This window comes from Oncorhynchus masou, unplaced genomic scaffold (assembly GCF_036934945.1).
Source record: "Oncorhynchus masou masou isolate Uvic2021 unplaced genomic scaffold, UVic_Omas_1.1 unplaced_scaffold_5773, whole genome shotgun sequence".
Lineage (NCBI taxonomy): Eukaryota > Metazoa > Chordata > Actinopteri > Salmoniformes > Salmonidae > Oncorhynchus > Oncorhynchus masou.
In genome coordinates, this window is record NW_027012192.1 from 1 (window position 1) to 12,955 (window position 12,955).

Sequence of the window (12,955 nt, forward strand, 5' to 3'; positions counted from 1 at the left end):
TACAGTCGTTTGATAAATGAGAGGTACGTTTGAAAGTGAAACCATTGTGTAAATAAAAGACTGAGATCATGGGAAATGGAATGGGAGATAGATAGATGCTATTGCTCTGTTTCAAGATTTGACGCACTGCATTTCGAAGAGAAGGGCGTATTTTATTTAGAAAGGTGGGAATTTTTTTATGCAGAAAGTACAGATTGGCTCATCAGATATTATTTTCCCAAAAAAATATAACCTTATATGATTTTTTTGCAAGCATTAATATAAGACATTGTCACGACCTCACCTTAGAGATCCTGTTTAGTCTCTATTTGGTTTGGTCAGGGTGTGATTTGGGGTGGGTATTCTATGTTCTATTATTTGTATTTCTATGTTTTGGCCAGGTATGGTTCTCAATCAGGGACAGCTGTCTATCGTTGTCTCTGATTGAGAACCATACTTAGGTAGCCCTTTTCCCAAATGTCTTTGTGGGAAGTTGACTTTTGTTTAGGGCACATAGCCTTTAGCGTCACGGTTTGTGTTTGTAGTGTTTGTAGTGTTTGTAGTGTTTGTAGTGTTTGTTAGCGTCATTTTTTATGATAAAATAAAATGTACGCTCACCACGCTGCACCTTGGTCCTCTCCTTTCAAACAGCCGTGACAGACACACTTTAGAAAGGCCATTGTTGTGTATCCACATCGCCATAAAGCACCCTCCCAAAAACGAGTCCAACATATGAACTGATGAATGTCGTAGCAAGGTGGCCAGGTGGAACGCACCTCTCGTTCATTCTGCCCCTCTCGTTCATTCTGCGCCACTCGTTCATTCTGCGCCACTCGCTCATTCTGCCCCTCTCGTTCATTCTGCGCCACTCGTTCATTCTGCGCCTCTGTTCATTCTGCCCCTCTCGTTCATTCAGCACCTCTCGTTCATTCTGCGCCACTCGTTCATTCTGCGCCACTCGTTCATTCTGAGCCACTCGTTCATTCAGCACCGCTCGTTCATTCAGCACCGCTCGTTCATTCTGCACCTCTCGTTCATTCTGCGCCGCTCGTTCATTCTGAGCCTCTCGTTCATTCAGCACCTCTCGTTCATTCTGAGCCACTCGTTCATTCAGCACCGCTCGTTCATTCAGCACCGCTCGTTCATTCAGCACCACTCGTTCATTCAGCACCTCTCGTTCATTCTGCACCTCTCGTTCATTCTGCACCTCTCGTTCATTCTGCGCCTCTCGTTCATTCTGCGCCTCTCGTTCATTCTGCACCTCTCGTTCATTCTGCACCTCTCGTTCATTCTGCACCTCTCGTTCATTCTGCGCCTCTCGTTCATTCTGCACCTCTCGTTCATTCTGCGCCTCTCGCTTCATTCTGAGCCTCTCGTTCATTCAGCACCTCTCGCTCATTCTGCACCTCTCGTTCATTCTGCGCCTCTCGCTCATTCTGCGCCTCTCGCTCATTCTGCGCCTCTCGTTCATTCTGCGCCTCTCGTTCATTCTGCACCTCTCGTTCATTCTGCACCTCTCGTTCATTCTGCGCCTCTCGTTCATTCTGCGCCTCTCGCTCATTCTGCGCCTCTCGTTCATTCTGCGCCTCTCGTTCATTCTGCACCTCTCGTTCATTCTGCCCCTCTCGCTCATTCTGCACCTCTCGCTCATTCTGCGCTCTCGTTCATTCTGCCCTCTCGTTCATTCTGCACCTCTCGTTCATTCTGAGCCTCTCGTTCATTCTGCACCTCTCGTTCATTCTGAGCCTCTCGTTCATTCTGCACCTCTCGTTCATTCTGCACCTCTCGTTCATTCTGAGCCTCTCGTTCATTCTGCCCCTCTCGTTCATTCTGCCCCTCTCGTTCATTCTGCACCTCTCGTTCATTCTGCACCTCTCGTTCATTCTGCGCCACTCGTTCATTCTGCGCCTCTCGTTCATTCTGCGCTCTCGTTCATTCTGCGCCGCTCGTTCATTCAGCACCGCTCGTTCATTCTGCACCTCTCGTTCATTCTGCACCTCTCGTTCATTCTGCGCCACTCGCTCATTCTGCGCCTCTCGTTCATTCTGCGCCTCTCGTTCATTCTGCGCCACTCGTTCATTCTGCACCTCTCGTTCATTCTGCACCTCTCGTTCATTCTGCGCCTCTCGTTCATTCTGCACCTCTCGTTCATTCTGCGCCTCTCGTTCATTCTGCACCTCTCGTTCATTCTGCGCCACTCGTTCATTCTGCGCCTCTCGTTCATTCTGCACCTCTCGCTCATTCTGCGCCTCTCGTTCATTCTGCACCTCTCGTTCATTCTGCGCCACTCGCTCATTCTGCGCCTCTCGTTCATTCTGCACCTCTCGCTCATTCTGCGCTCTCGTTCATTCTGCACCTCTCGCTCATTCTGCGCCTCTCGTTCATTCTGCACCTCTGCTCATTCTGCGCCTCTCGTTCATTCTGCGCCACTCGCTCATTCTGCGCCACTCGTTCATTCTGCGCCTCTCGTTCATTCTGCGCCTCTCGTTCATTCTGCGCCACTCGTTCATTCTGCACCTCTCGTTCATTCTGCACCTCTCGTTCATTCTGCACCTCTCGTTCATTCTGCACCTCTCGTTCATTCTGCACCTGACTCTAAAAAAAAACGTGTTCACAGCAAAGATGCAGCCAAATCTTCCAACAGAACAAGATCAGCCATCTCTCATTCATATTTCCCATTATCTCAGTCTGTTTCACACGTCTCTAATTTAATAAATGGTTGTACTCTGTACAGATTATTGTCTTAACAAATGACTGATATAGCCTGTTAAAGATATGTGGTGTTCATTCACAATGGAAACACAATCGAAACATCGAAAAGCGATATAATTGTTGCTCACACAATTTTACATTTTCAACATATATTCAGTGGGTCCAAAGTACTTAAGTAAAAAATAACAGTAAGTACAAATGACAAACATCTTGTTGAATAGTTTTCAACCGAACAGACCCACTCTGCTTAGAGTACATTTTCTATTTATATTTGAGTTATTTAGCAGACTCCCTCATCCCAGAGCGACTCATCTTAAACCTTGTGTAGTCTTAACATTCTGTATACTCCCCTTGTGTCGTCTTAACATTCTGTATACTCCCCTTGTGTCGTCTTAACATTCTGTATACTCCCCTTGTGTAGTCTTAACATTCTGTATACTCCCCTTGTGTAGTCTTAACATTCGGTATACTCCCCTTGTGTCGTCTTAACATTCTGTATACTCCCTTGTGTAGTCTTAACATTCTGTATACTCCCTTGTGTAGTCTTAACATTCTGTATACTCCCCTTGTGTAGTCTTAACATTCTGTATACTCCCCTTGTGTAGTCTTCACATTCTGTATACTCCCCTTGTGTAGTCTTCACATTCTGTATACTCCCTTGTGTAGTCTTAACATTCTGTATACTCCCTTGTTTAGTCTTAACATTCTGTATACTCCCCTTGTGTAGTCTTAACATTCTGTATACTCCCCTTGTGTAGTCTTAACATTCTGTATACTCCCCTTGTGTCGTCTTAACATTCTGTATACTCCCTTGTGTAGTCTTAACATTCTGTATACTCCCCTTGTGTAGTCTTAACATTATGTATACTCCTCTTGTCTCGTCTTAACATTCTGTATACTCCCCTTGTGTAGTCTTAACATTCTGTATACTCCCCTTGTGTAGTCTTAAATACTCTGTATACTCCTTGTGTAGTCTTAACATTCTGTATACTCCCCTTGTGTAGTCTTAACATTCTGTATACTCCCCTTTGTGTCGCCTTAACATTCTGTATACTCCCCTTGTGTCGCCTTCACATTCTGTATACTCCCTTGTGGCCTCCTTAACATCTCTGTATAATTTCTGTTCTAAGGGTCAAAAATGACCCGCCTTCCTAAAACCCCTATAATAAAAGCAGCTTAATTGAATTTTAAAACCCCGAATCTATTTTCATTCATCACAAACTTTGTGAATATCTGGGTTTTCCCTTCTTCACAATGCAGAAACACTGGATTTTAATCAGTGGTCACCACTGAATTTCTATTACAACACACCTGTTATAATTGTTTTCTTTACTAAAGCAGAGGTTTATTATTGTTATTATTATTATTGATAAAGGGTCTGCATAGGTGTAAACATACATTGTTTAGCAAGAGATAGCTTATGCTCTGTATAGCCTAATGTAAGAAATGTCCAGAAAGAAGATTTGAATGCATTTATTGAAGAGAAACAATAACTTTTTTTTTGGCAACATAGTGATACATTCTTATATACTGTACAATGAGGATTTTTTAAAACATTTGTCATGTTCTGACCTTAGTTCCTTAATTATGTCTTTGTGTTAGTTTGGTTAGGACTTGAGTTGGGGTGTGTTGTCTACATTCTTTTTTTTCTATGTTGTATTTCTGTGTTTGGCCTGGTATGGTTCTCAATCAGAGGCAGCTGTCGATCGTTGTCTAATTTGTCACACCCTGATCTGATTCACCTGTTCTTGTGATTGTCTCCACCCTCTCCAGGTGTCGCCCATCTTCCCCATTATCCCCTGGGTATTTCTACCTGTGTTTTTCTGTCTGTCTTTGCCAGTTTGTCTTGTTTGCTAAGTAAACCAGCATTTTCTCTCAGCTCCTGGTTTTCCCCAGTCTCTCTTTTCCTTATCCTCCTGGTTTTGACCCTTGCCTGTCTGACTCCTGAGCCCGCCTGCCTGACCACTCTGCCCGCCCCTGACCTCGAGCCTGCCTGCCGCCCTGTACCATTTGGGCTCTGCCCTGGCTATGAACTCTGCCTGTCCCCGACCTGCCTTTCGTCTATCCCTTGGACTACATCTGCCTCCTGTGTCTGCATCTGGGTCTCACCTTGTGTCGTTATATAAGTGCTTTTATGTAGGACAGTATGCAAGTGTGTGTGCATGGACTTTGCAGATGTATTTATCACATGTGCAGCATGTTTTATTTTGTCTGTGAACTTGAGTCATGTGTGTGGGGTCGTGGAGGGAAGATGCTGCACATGCACAAGTTTTAGTTTTGTCTGAATTCAATCAGTAGCACACAATCTCAATTAGGGGTCATTTTTGACCCTTAGGACAACACAAGGGTTAAGTAAATATACTATAAAGTACTAGTTAATTAGTTTTTTTGGTAACTGTACTTTACTATTTATATTTTTGACAACTTTTAGTTTTACTTGCTACTCCCATACATTGACACCCAAAAAGTACTCAGTACATTTTGAATGCATAGCAGGACAGGAAAATGGTCTAATTCACACCCTTATCAAGAGAACATCCCCTGGTCATCCCTACTACCTCTGATCTGGCAGACTCACTAAACAGAGAACATCCCTGGTCATCCCTGTCTCTGATCTGGAGGACTCACTAAATAGAGAACATCCCTACTGTCTCTGATCTGGAGGACTCACTAAACAGAGAACATCCTGGTCATCCCTACTGCCTCTGATCTGGCAGACTCACTAAACAGAGAACATCCCTGGTCCTCCCTACTGCCTCTGATCTGGAGGACTCACTAAACAGAGAACATCCTGGTCATCCCTACTGTCTCTGATCTGGAGGACTCACTAAATAGGGAACATCCCAGGTCATCCTTACTGCCTCTGATCTGGTGGACTCACTAAACAGAGAACATCCCTGGTCATCCCTACTGCCTCTGATCTGGTGACTCACTAAACAGAGAACATCCCTGGTCATCCCTACTGCCTCTGATCTGGTGGACTCACTAAATAGAGAACATCCCTGGTCATCCCTACTGCCTCTGATCTGGAGGACTCACTAAATAGAGAACATCCCTACTGTCTCTGATCTGGAGGACTCACTAAACAGAGAACATCCCTGGTCATCCCTACTGTCTCTGATCTGGAGGACTCACTAAATAGAGAACATCCCTGGTCATCCCTACTGCCTCTGATCTGGAGGACTCACTAAACAGAGAACATCCCTGGTCATCCCTACTGCCTCTGATCTGGCAGACTCACTAAACAGAGAACATCCCTGGTCATCCCTACTGCCTCTGATCTGGAGGACTCACTAAATAGAGAACATCCCTACTGTCTCTGATCTGGAGGACTCACTAAATAGAGAACATCCCTGGTCATCCCTACTGCCTCTGATCTGGAGGACTCACTAAATAGAGAACATCCCTACTGTCTCTGATCTGGAGGACTCACTAAATAGAGAACATCCCTGGTCATCCTTACTGCCTCTGATCTGGTGGACTCACTAAACAAAGAACATCCCTGGTCATCCCTACTGCCTCTGATCTGGAGGACTCACTAAACAGAGAACATCCCTGGTCATCCCTACTGCCTCTGATCTGGAGGACTCACTAAACAGAGAACATCCCTGGTCATCCCTACTGCCTCTGATCTGGCAGACTCACTAAACACAAATGCTTCGTTTGTAAATTATATCTGAGTGTTGGAGTGTGACCCTGGCTATCCAGAAATAAAAAATTTAAAAGGGTGACATCTGGTTTCCTTAATATAAGGAATATTAAATGATTCGTACTTTACTTTTCATACTTAAGTATATTTAGAACCAAATACTTTTAGACTTTTACTCAAGTAAAATTTTGCTGGGTGTCTCACTTTTACTACAGTTTGACAACTTTTTTCCACCACTGCATACATTTTCTCCGTTCTAAGCTTGACAAGTAGTTCCCCTTATTCCACCACTTGCCACTGTGCATACGCATGGTCACGGCTGTGCATACGCATGGTCACGACTGTGCATACGCATGGTCACGGCCCAGGGCCCGCCAGGTATAGGGAACTCTGGCCCAGGGCCCGTCAGGTATGAGGAACTCAGGCCCATGGTCCGTCAGGTATGAGGAACTCAGGCCCAGGGCCCATCAGGTTTGAGGAACTCTGGCCCAGGGCCCATCAGGTTTGAGGAACTCAGGCCCAGGGCCCGTCAGGTATGAGGAACTCAGGCCCAGGGCCCATCAGGTTTGAGGAACTCTGGCCCAGGGCCCATCAGGTTTGAGGAACTCTGGGGGCCCGTCAGGTATGGGGAACTCTGGCCCAGGGCCCATCAGGTTTGAGGAACTCCAGGCCCAGGGCCCGTCAGGTTTGAGGAACTCTGGCCCAGGGCCCATCAGGTATGAGGAACTCTGGCCCAGGGCCCATCAGGTTTGAGGAACTCAGGCCCAGGGCCCATCAGGTATGAGGAACTCTGGCCCAGGGCCCATCAGGTATGAGGAACTCTGGCCCAGGGCCCATCAGGTATGAGGAACTCAGGCCCAGGGCCCATCAGGTTTGAGGAACTCAGGCCCAGGGCCCGTCAGGTTTGAGGAACTCTGGCCCAGGGCCCATCAGGTTTGAGGAACTCAGGCCCAGGGCCCATCAGGTTTGAGGAACTCAGGCCCAGGGCCCATCAGGTATGAGGAACTCAGGCCCAGGGCCCATCAGGTATAGGGAACTCTGGCCCAGGGCCCATCAGGTATGAGGAACTCTGGCCCAGTGCCCATCAGGTGTGAGGAACTCTGGCCCAGTGCCCTTAGTGTATGTGGAACTCTGACCCCTGGCCAGTCAGGTATGAGGAACTCTGGCCCAGAACTTTTACAATATGAATGTACAGTGCCTTCGGAAAAGTATTCAGACCCCTTGACTTTTTCCACGTTTTGTTACGTTACAGCCTTATTCTAAAATGGATCAAATAGATTTTTGTTCTCAGCAACCTATGCACAAAACCCCATAATGACAGCACAAAACCCCATAATGACATCACAATACTCCATAATGACAGCACAAAACCCCATAATGACATCACAATACTCCATAATGACAGCACAATACCCCACATTGACATCACAATACTCCATAATGACATCACAATACCCCACATTGACAAAGTGAAAACAGGTCTATATAAGGTTCCACAGTTGACAGTTCATGTCAGAGCAAAAACCAAGCCATGAGGTCAAAATAATTTGTCGTAGTGTTCGAGACAGGATTGTGTCAAGGCACAGATCTGGAGAATGATTTAAAAATGTATTATAGTATATATTTGGAAGTAATATTAATTTAAATGGTTTTGTGCAGTCAACAGAACCCATCATATCACAACCTGGAGTACAAACAAACAGTTTGGCTACAAACCAGACAAGTTCAGGTTAATCCCTGTTTCTGCCATTTATTTCAGTTTGTTTTTCTAGAGGAAAGGAGGAAAGGTAGAGGAGAGGAGAACAGAGAAGAGGAGAACAGAGAAGAGGAGAGGGGGATGAGAGAGAACAAAGGAGAGAGGGGAGTTAATTATCTTTCTCTGGTGTGGGTGAGTGCATGTTAGCATTAGCTGGGTCAAGTAGTACAGACGTGGCGTAAGAGAGGTGAGAATGAGAGGAGAGGAGATGGAGAGAGAGAAAAAGATAATAATATATTTTAATTATCCACCACTAGATGGCGCACTTCGCTCATTCAATCCTGCACAGACCGACAGGTTCAGCTGTTAACAACAGAGTTGCTTTGTTCAGAGGCGGTGCCATTCACAGCCCTGTGGCATTGTAGCGCCGCCCATGACACAAGCTACAGTTTCAAATACAGACCCGGACTGATTGGAACAGCCATCTCGGAAACACCCTTTAATTTGCATTTCTTCTGTAAAACAGTATTTGACAGATTGACGCATAGAAAAAAACGACATAACACAGCCTATTAAATAGACGTGAAGATTCATACATGCTTATAACGTGTAGGCTAATAGACCTACTAGGACTATCCTACCTGTTAGCCTAGCCTACCTGCTTGTTAGCATACCTGTTGGCCTAGCCTACCTGTTAGCCTGGCATACCTGTTGGCCCTAGTCTACTTGCTTGTTAGCCTACCTTTTGGCCTTTCTACCTGCATGTTGTCCAAGTCTACCTGCTTATTAGCCCACCTGCTTGTTAGCCTAGCCTGCCTGCTTGTTAGCCTTGTCTACCTGCTTGTTGGCCTAGCCTACCTGCTTGTTGGCCTAGCCTACCTGCTTGTTAGCCTTTTCTACCTGCTTGTTAGCCTAGCCAACAGCCTACCTGTTGGCCTAACCTACCTGCACATTGGCCAAGTCTACCTACCTGTTGGCCTAACCTACCTGCACGTTGGAAAGGTCTACCTACCTGCTAGCCTAGTCCACCTGTTGGCCTAGTCTGCCTGCTTGTTAGCCTAGCCAACAGTCCACCTGTTGGCCTAAACCTACATGCATGTTGGCCTAGCCTGCCTGCTTGTTAGCCTAGCCAACAGTCTACCTGTTGGCCTAACCTACTGCATGTTGGCCAAGTCTACCTACCTGCTAGCCTAGCCTACCTGTTAGCTCAGACTGTGACCGGATGGAGAATATCCACACATGGTCTTTCGTTCATATCATTAGTTTAATGCATTTGAAAGGTCTCACCAGAACCCATGATTATTGCCTAGAATTACCTTATAATATTGACTATCACTCAGTCAATATGAATTACCTCTCTTAACAAGGTCACCAATAATTTGCAGTTGACGTTTGCATCAATTCATTTAGGCTAATATTTCCCCTTTTGCTTGTTGACATAGTTTCCATCTCTTACTAAGAAGTTGAGAGTTCCTGGTCTGTGAATGGTTGTCTTTACTGGTGTATTTACTCAGTCAAACCTATGACCGAGCAGCTAAAGGAAAATAAACACAATTGTCTGTCCGACTGTTGCCACGTTCATGTGCTATTCGAAAATACAAAACTAGGAAATGTCCGACTTGTTAATAGGTTGAACGCGCGGCACGTGTATATGTACAACAGGTTAGCAAGTCGGACATTTCCGAGTTTCGTAGTTTCCGACGAGTACTTGAATGCAGCACGTATCCACACCCCTGTTACTTGTTCTACATTTCTGCTTGGAGGAAGTGGCCCCCTTTCCTCACCCTGTCGCTCTTTACTGCGGGGATACAAAATCACTAACAAACTATTCCGTTGAGTGAAAATGAGGCAATTGTCCTCCTAGAAAATTGGGAAATCGTCTCTGCAGAATAGCACGTACGTTGTAACAACATAGTTGTAAGAAGATACGCCAGAGTGGATCGTTTTGAGCTGGAGGAGCCTCGTCTGCTTTGTTTACATTGGGATTGTTTTGATGCTGGGTGTTTTCACGGTGACGTTTTTGCGTGGAAAACGACTGTAAAATCCTGCAACGATGGCAATCCAGGTAAGAGAGTTTCTTCAGCATGTCATGGTGCGCTTTATCGAATGGTAGACAACGCTAATTTAGCTTGGTTTTTTTTGTCATACAGAATATGCGCCATTGGGGGGGTTTCATTGAAGTGTAGTTTAGATTTCAGAGTAATAACTTGTATGACTAAAATATGTATGTATGTATGTATGTATGTATGTATGTATGTATGTATGTATGTATGTATGTATGTATGTATGTATGTATGTATGTGTGTGTGTGTGTGTGTATTTACATGTTAATCTTCCAGTCTCTACTTTTTGTAGGTTGTAGCGCCACTGTTTTAGAGAGGGAGGCTGTGTGTGTGTGTGTGTGTGTGTGTGTGTGTGTGTGTGTGTGTGTGTGTGTGTGTGTGTGTGTGTGTGTGTGTGTGTGTGTGTGTGTACACAGTACCATTCAGAGTGGTCCTGAGGTCATCACTGTGTGCTATGAATATGTCCTACAGTACCATTCAGAGTGGTCCCGAGGTCATCACTGTGTGCTCTGTTTCAGGCCCAGGTGATATATGACTTCAGTGCTGAACCAGGAAATAACGAGTTGACAGTCAGAGAAGGAGAGACTGTCACCGTCCTCAATCAGGTACACACAGGATCTGACTGGCTGTCCAAAGCCACCTGAAATACTACAGAGTTCCATTTCATGCTTTTCTGTCCAGGCTCTGATAAATACTTCTCATACTCTTCTCTCTCTCTTCCTCTTCTCTCTCTCACACACTCTTCCTCTCCCTTCCCTCTCCCCTTTCTCTCCCTTCCTCTCTCCCTCTCTCCCCCTTCTGTCTCTTTTCCTCTCCCTCTCTCCCCCCTTCTCTCTCTCCCTCTCCCTCTTTCTCCCCATTATCTCTCTTCCTCTCTCTCCCCTTCTCTCTCTTCCTCTCTCTCCCCCTTCTCTCCCTCCCCTTATCTCTCTTCCTCTCTCTCCCCCTTATCTCTATTCCTCTCTCTCCCCCTTATCTCTTCCTCTCTCTCCCCCTTATCTCTCTTCTCTCTCCCCTTATCTCACTTCCTCTCTCTCCCCATTCTCTCTCTTTCTCTCCCGCTCTCTCCCTCTTCTCTCTTCCTCTCTCTCCCTCTTCTCTCTTCCTCTCTCTCCCTCTTCTCTCTTCCTCTCCCGCTCTCTCCCTCTTCTCTATTCCTCTCTTTCTCTCTTCCTCTTCCCTCTCTCCCTCTTCTCTTCCCTCTCTCCCTCTTCTCTCTTCATCTTCCCCTCTCTCCCTCTTCTCTCTTCCTCTACCTCTCTCTCCCCCTTCACTCTCTTCCTCTCCCTCTCTCTCCCTCTTCTCTCTTCCTCTCTCTCCCCTTCTCTCTCTTCCTCTCACTTCCTCTCTCTTCCCTTCTCTCACTTCCTCTCTCTCCCCCTTCTCTCTCTTCCTCTCCCACTCTCTCCCTCTTCTCTCTTCCTCTCTCTCCCCTTCTCTCTCTTCCTCTCCCACTCTCTCCCTCTTCTCTCTTCCTCTCTCTCCCTCTTCTCTCTTCCTCTCCCGCTCTCTCCCTCTTCTCTCTTCCTCTACCTCTCTCCCCCTCTCTCTCTCTTCCTCTCCCGCTCTCTCCCTCTTCTCTCTTCCTCTACCTCTCTCTCCCCCTTCTCTCTCTCCCTCTTCTCTCTTCCTCTACCTCTCTCTCCCCTCTCTCTCTCCCCCTTCTCTCTCTTCCTCTCCCGCTCTCTCCCTCTTCTCTCTTCCTCTACCTCTCTCTCCCCCTTCTCTCTTCCTCTCCCTCTTCTCTCTTCCTCTCCCGCTCTCTCCCTCTTCTCTCTTCCTCTACCTCTCTCTCCCCCTTCTCTCTCTCCCTCTTCTCTCTTCCTCTACCTCTCTCTGCCCTTCCTCTCTCTCCCTATTCTCTCTTCCTCTACCTCTCTCCCCCCTTCTCTCTCTCCCTCTTCTCTCTTCCTCTACCTCTCTCTGCCCTTCCTCTCTCTCCCCTTCTCTCTCTCCCTCTTCTCTCTTCCTCTCCCGCTCTCTCCCTCTTCTCTCTTCCTCTACCTCTCTCTGCCCTTCCTCTCTCTCCCCTTCTCTCTCTCTCCCTCTTTTTCTTTCTCTCCCGCTCTCTCCCTCTTCTCTCTTCCTCTACCTCTCTCTCCCCCTTCTCTCTCTCCCTCTTCTCTCTTCCTCTACATCTCTCTGCCCTTCTTCTCTCTCCCTCTTCTCTCTTCCTCTACCTATCTCTCCCCCTTCTCTCTCTCCCTCTTCTCTCTTCCTCTACCTCTCTCTGCCCTTCCTCTCTCTTTGTAGAATGTTGGTGGAGGATGGATAGAGGCTCAGAACTCCAGAGGAGAAAGTGGGCTGGTGCCAGAAGACTACTTACAGGTGAGTGTGTGTCTGTTCATGACGGATTACACACCATAACAGTGTGAATAACTCACTACGTATCTGTAAAGTAAATCAAATCAAGTGTTATTTGTCACATGCGCCGAATACAACGTGTGTAGGTAGACCTTACAGTGAAATGCTGAATACAACAGTTGTAGACCTTACAGTGAAATGCTGAATAGAACAGGTGTAGACCTTACAGTGAAATGCTGAATACAACAGGTGTAGTAGACCTTACAGTGAAATGCTGAATACAACAGGTGTAGACCTTACAGTGAAATGCTGAATACAAGAGGTGTAGGTAGACCTTACAGTGAAATGCTGAATACAACAGGTGTAGGTAGACCTTACAGTGAAATGCTGAATACAACAGGTGTAGGTAGACCTTACAGTGAAATGCTGAATACAACAGGTGTAGTAGACCTTACAGTGAAATGCTGAATACAACAGGTGTAGGTAGACCTTACAGTGAAATGCTGAATACAACAGGTGTCGGTAGACCTTACAGTGAAATGCTGAATACAA

General features: G+C 46.2%; 1 protein-coding gene and 1 long non-coding RNA gene across 2 annotated transcripts; one reads left to right on the plus strand and one right to left on the minus strand.

The window, feature by feature from the left end:
• Window positions 1–755: 755 nt before the first annotated feature.
• On the minus strand, window positions 756–1,342 carry LOC135536222 (octapeptide-repeat protein T2-like; the record flags this gene model as incomplete). The annotated part of the gene is made up of 2 exons (XM_064962592.1): window positions 1,259–1,342; window positions 756–1,216 (listed from the first exon to the last, which is right to left on the minus strand). Coding segments are annotated over exons 1-2 (545 nt in total), but the record flags the coding sequence as incomplete, so codon positions are not given.
• An 8,374-nt stretch (window positions 1,343–9,716) lies between these two features.
• Window positions 9,717–12,434, plus strand: LOC135536221 (uncharacterized). The gene is made up of 3 exons (XR_010454963.1): window positions 9,717–10,101; window positions 10,618–10,704; window positions 12,353–12,434. It is a non-coding gene; the product is annotated as an uncharacterized LOC135536221 (long non-coding RNA).
• Window positions 12,435–12,955: the final 521 nt, after the last annotated feature.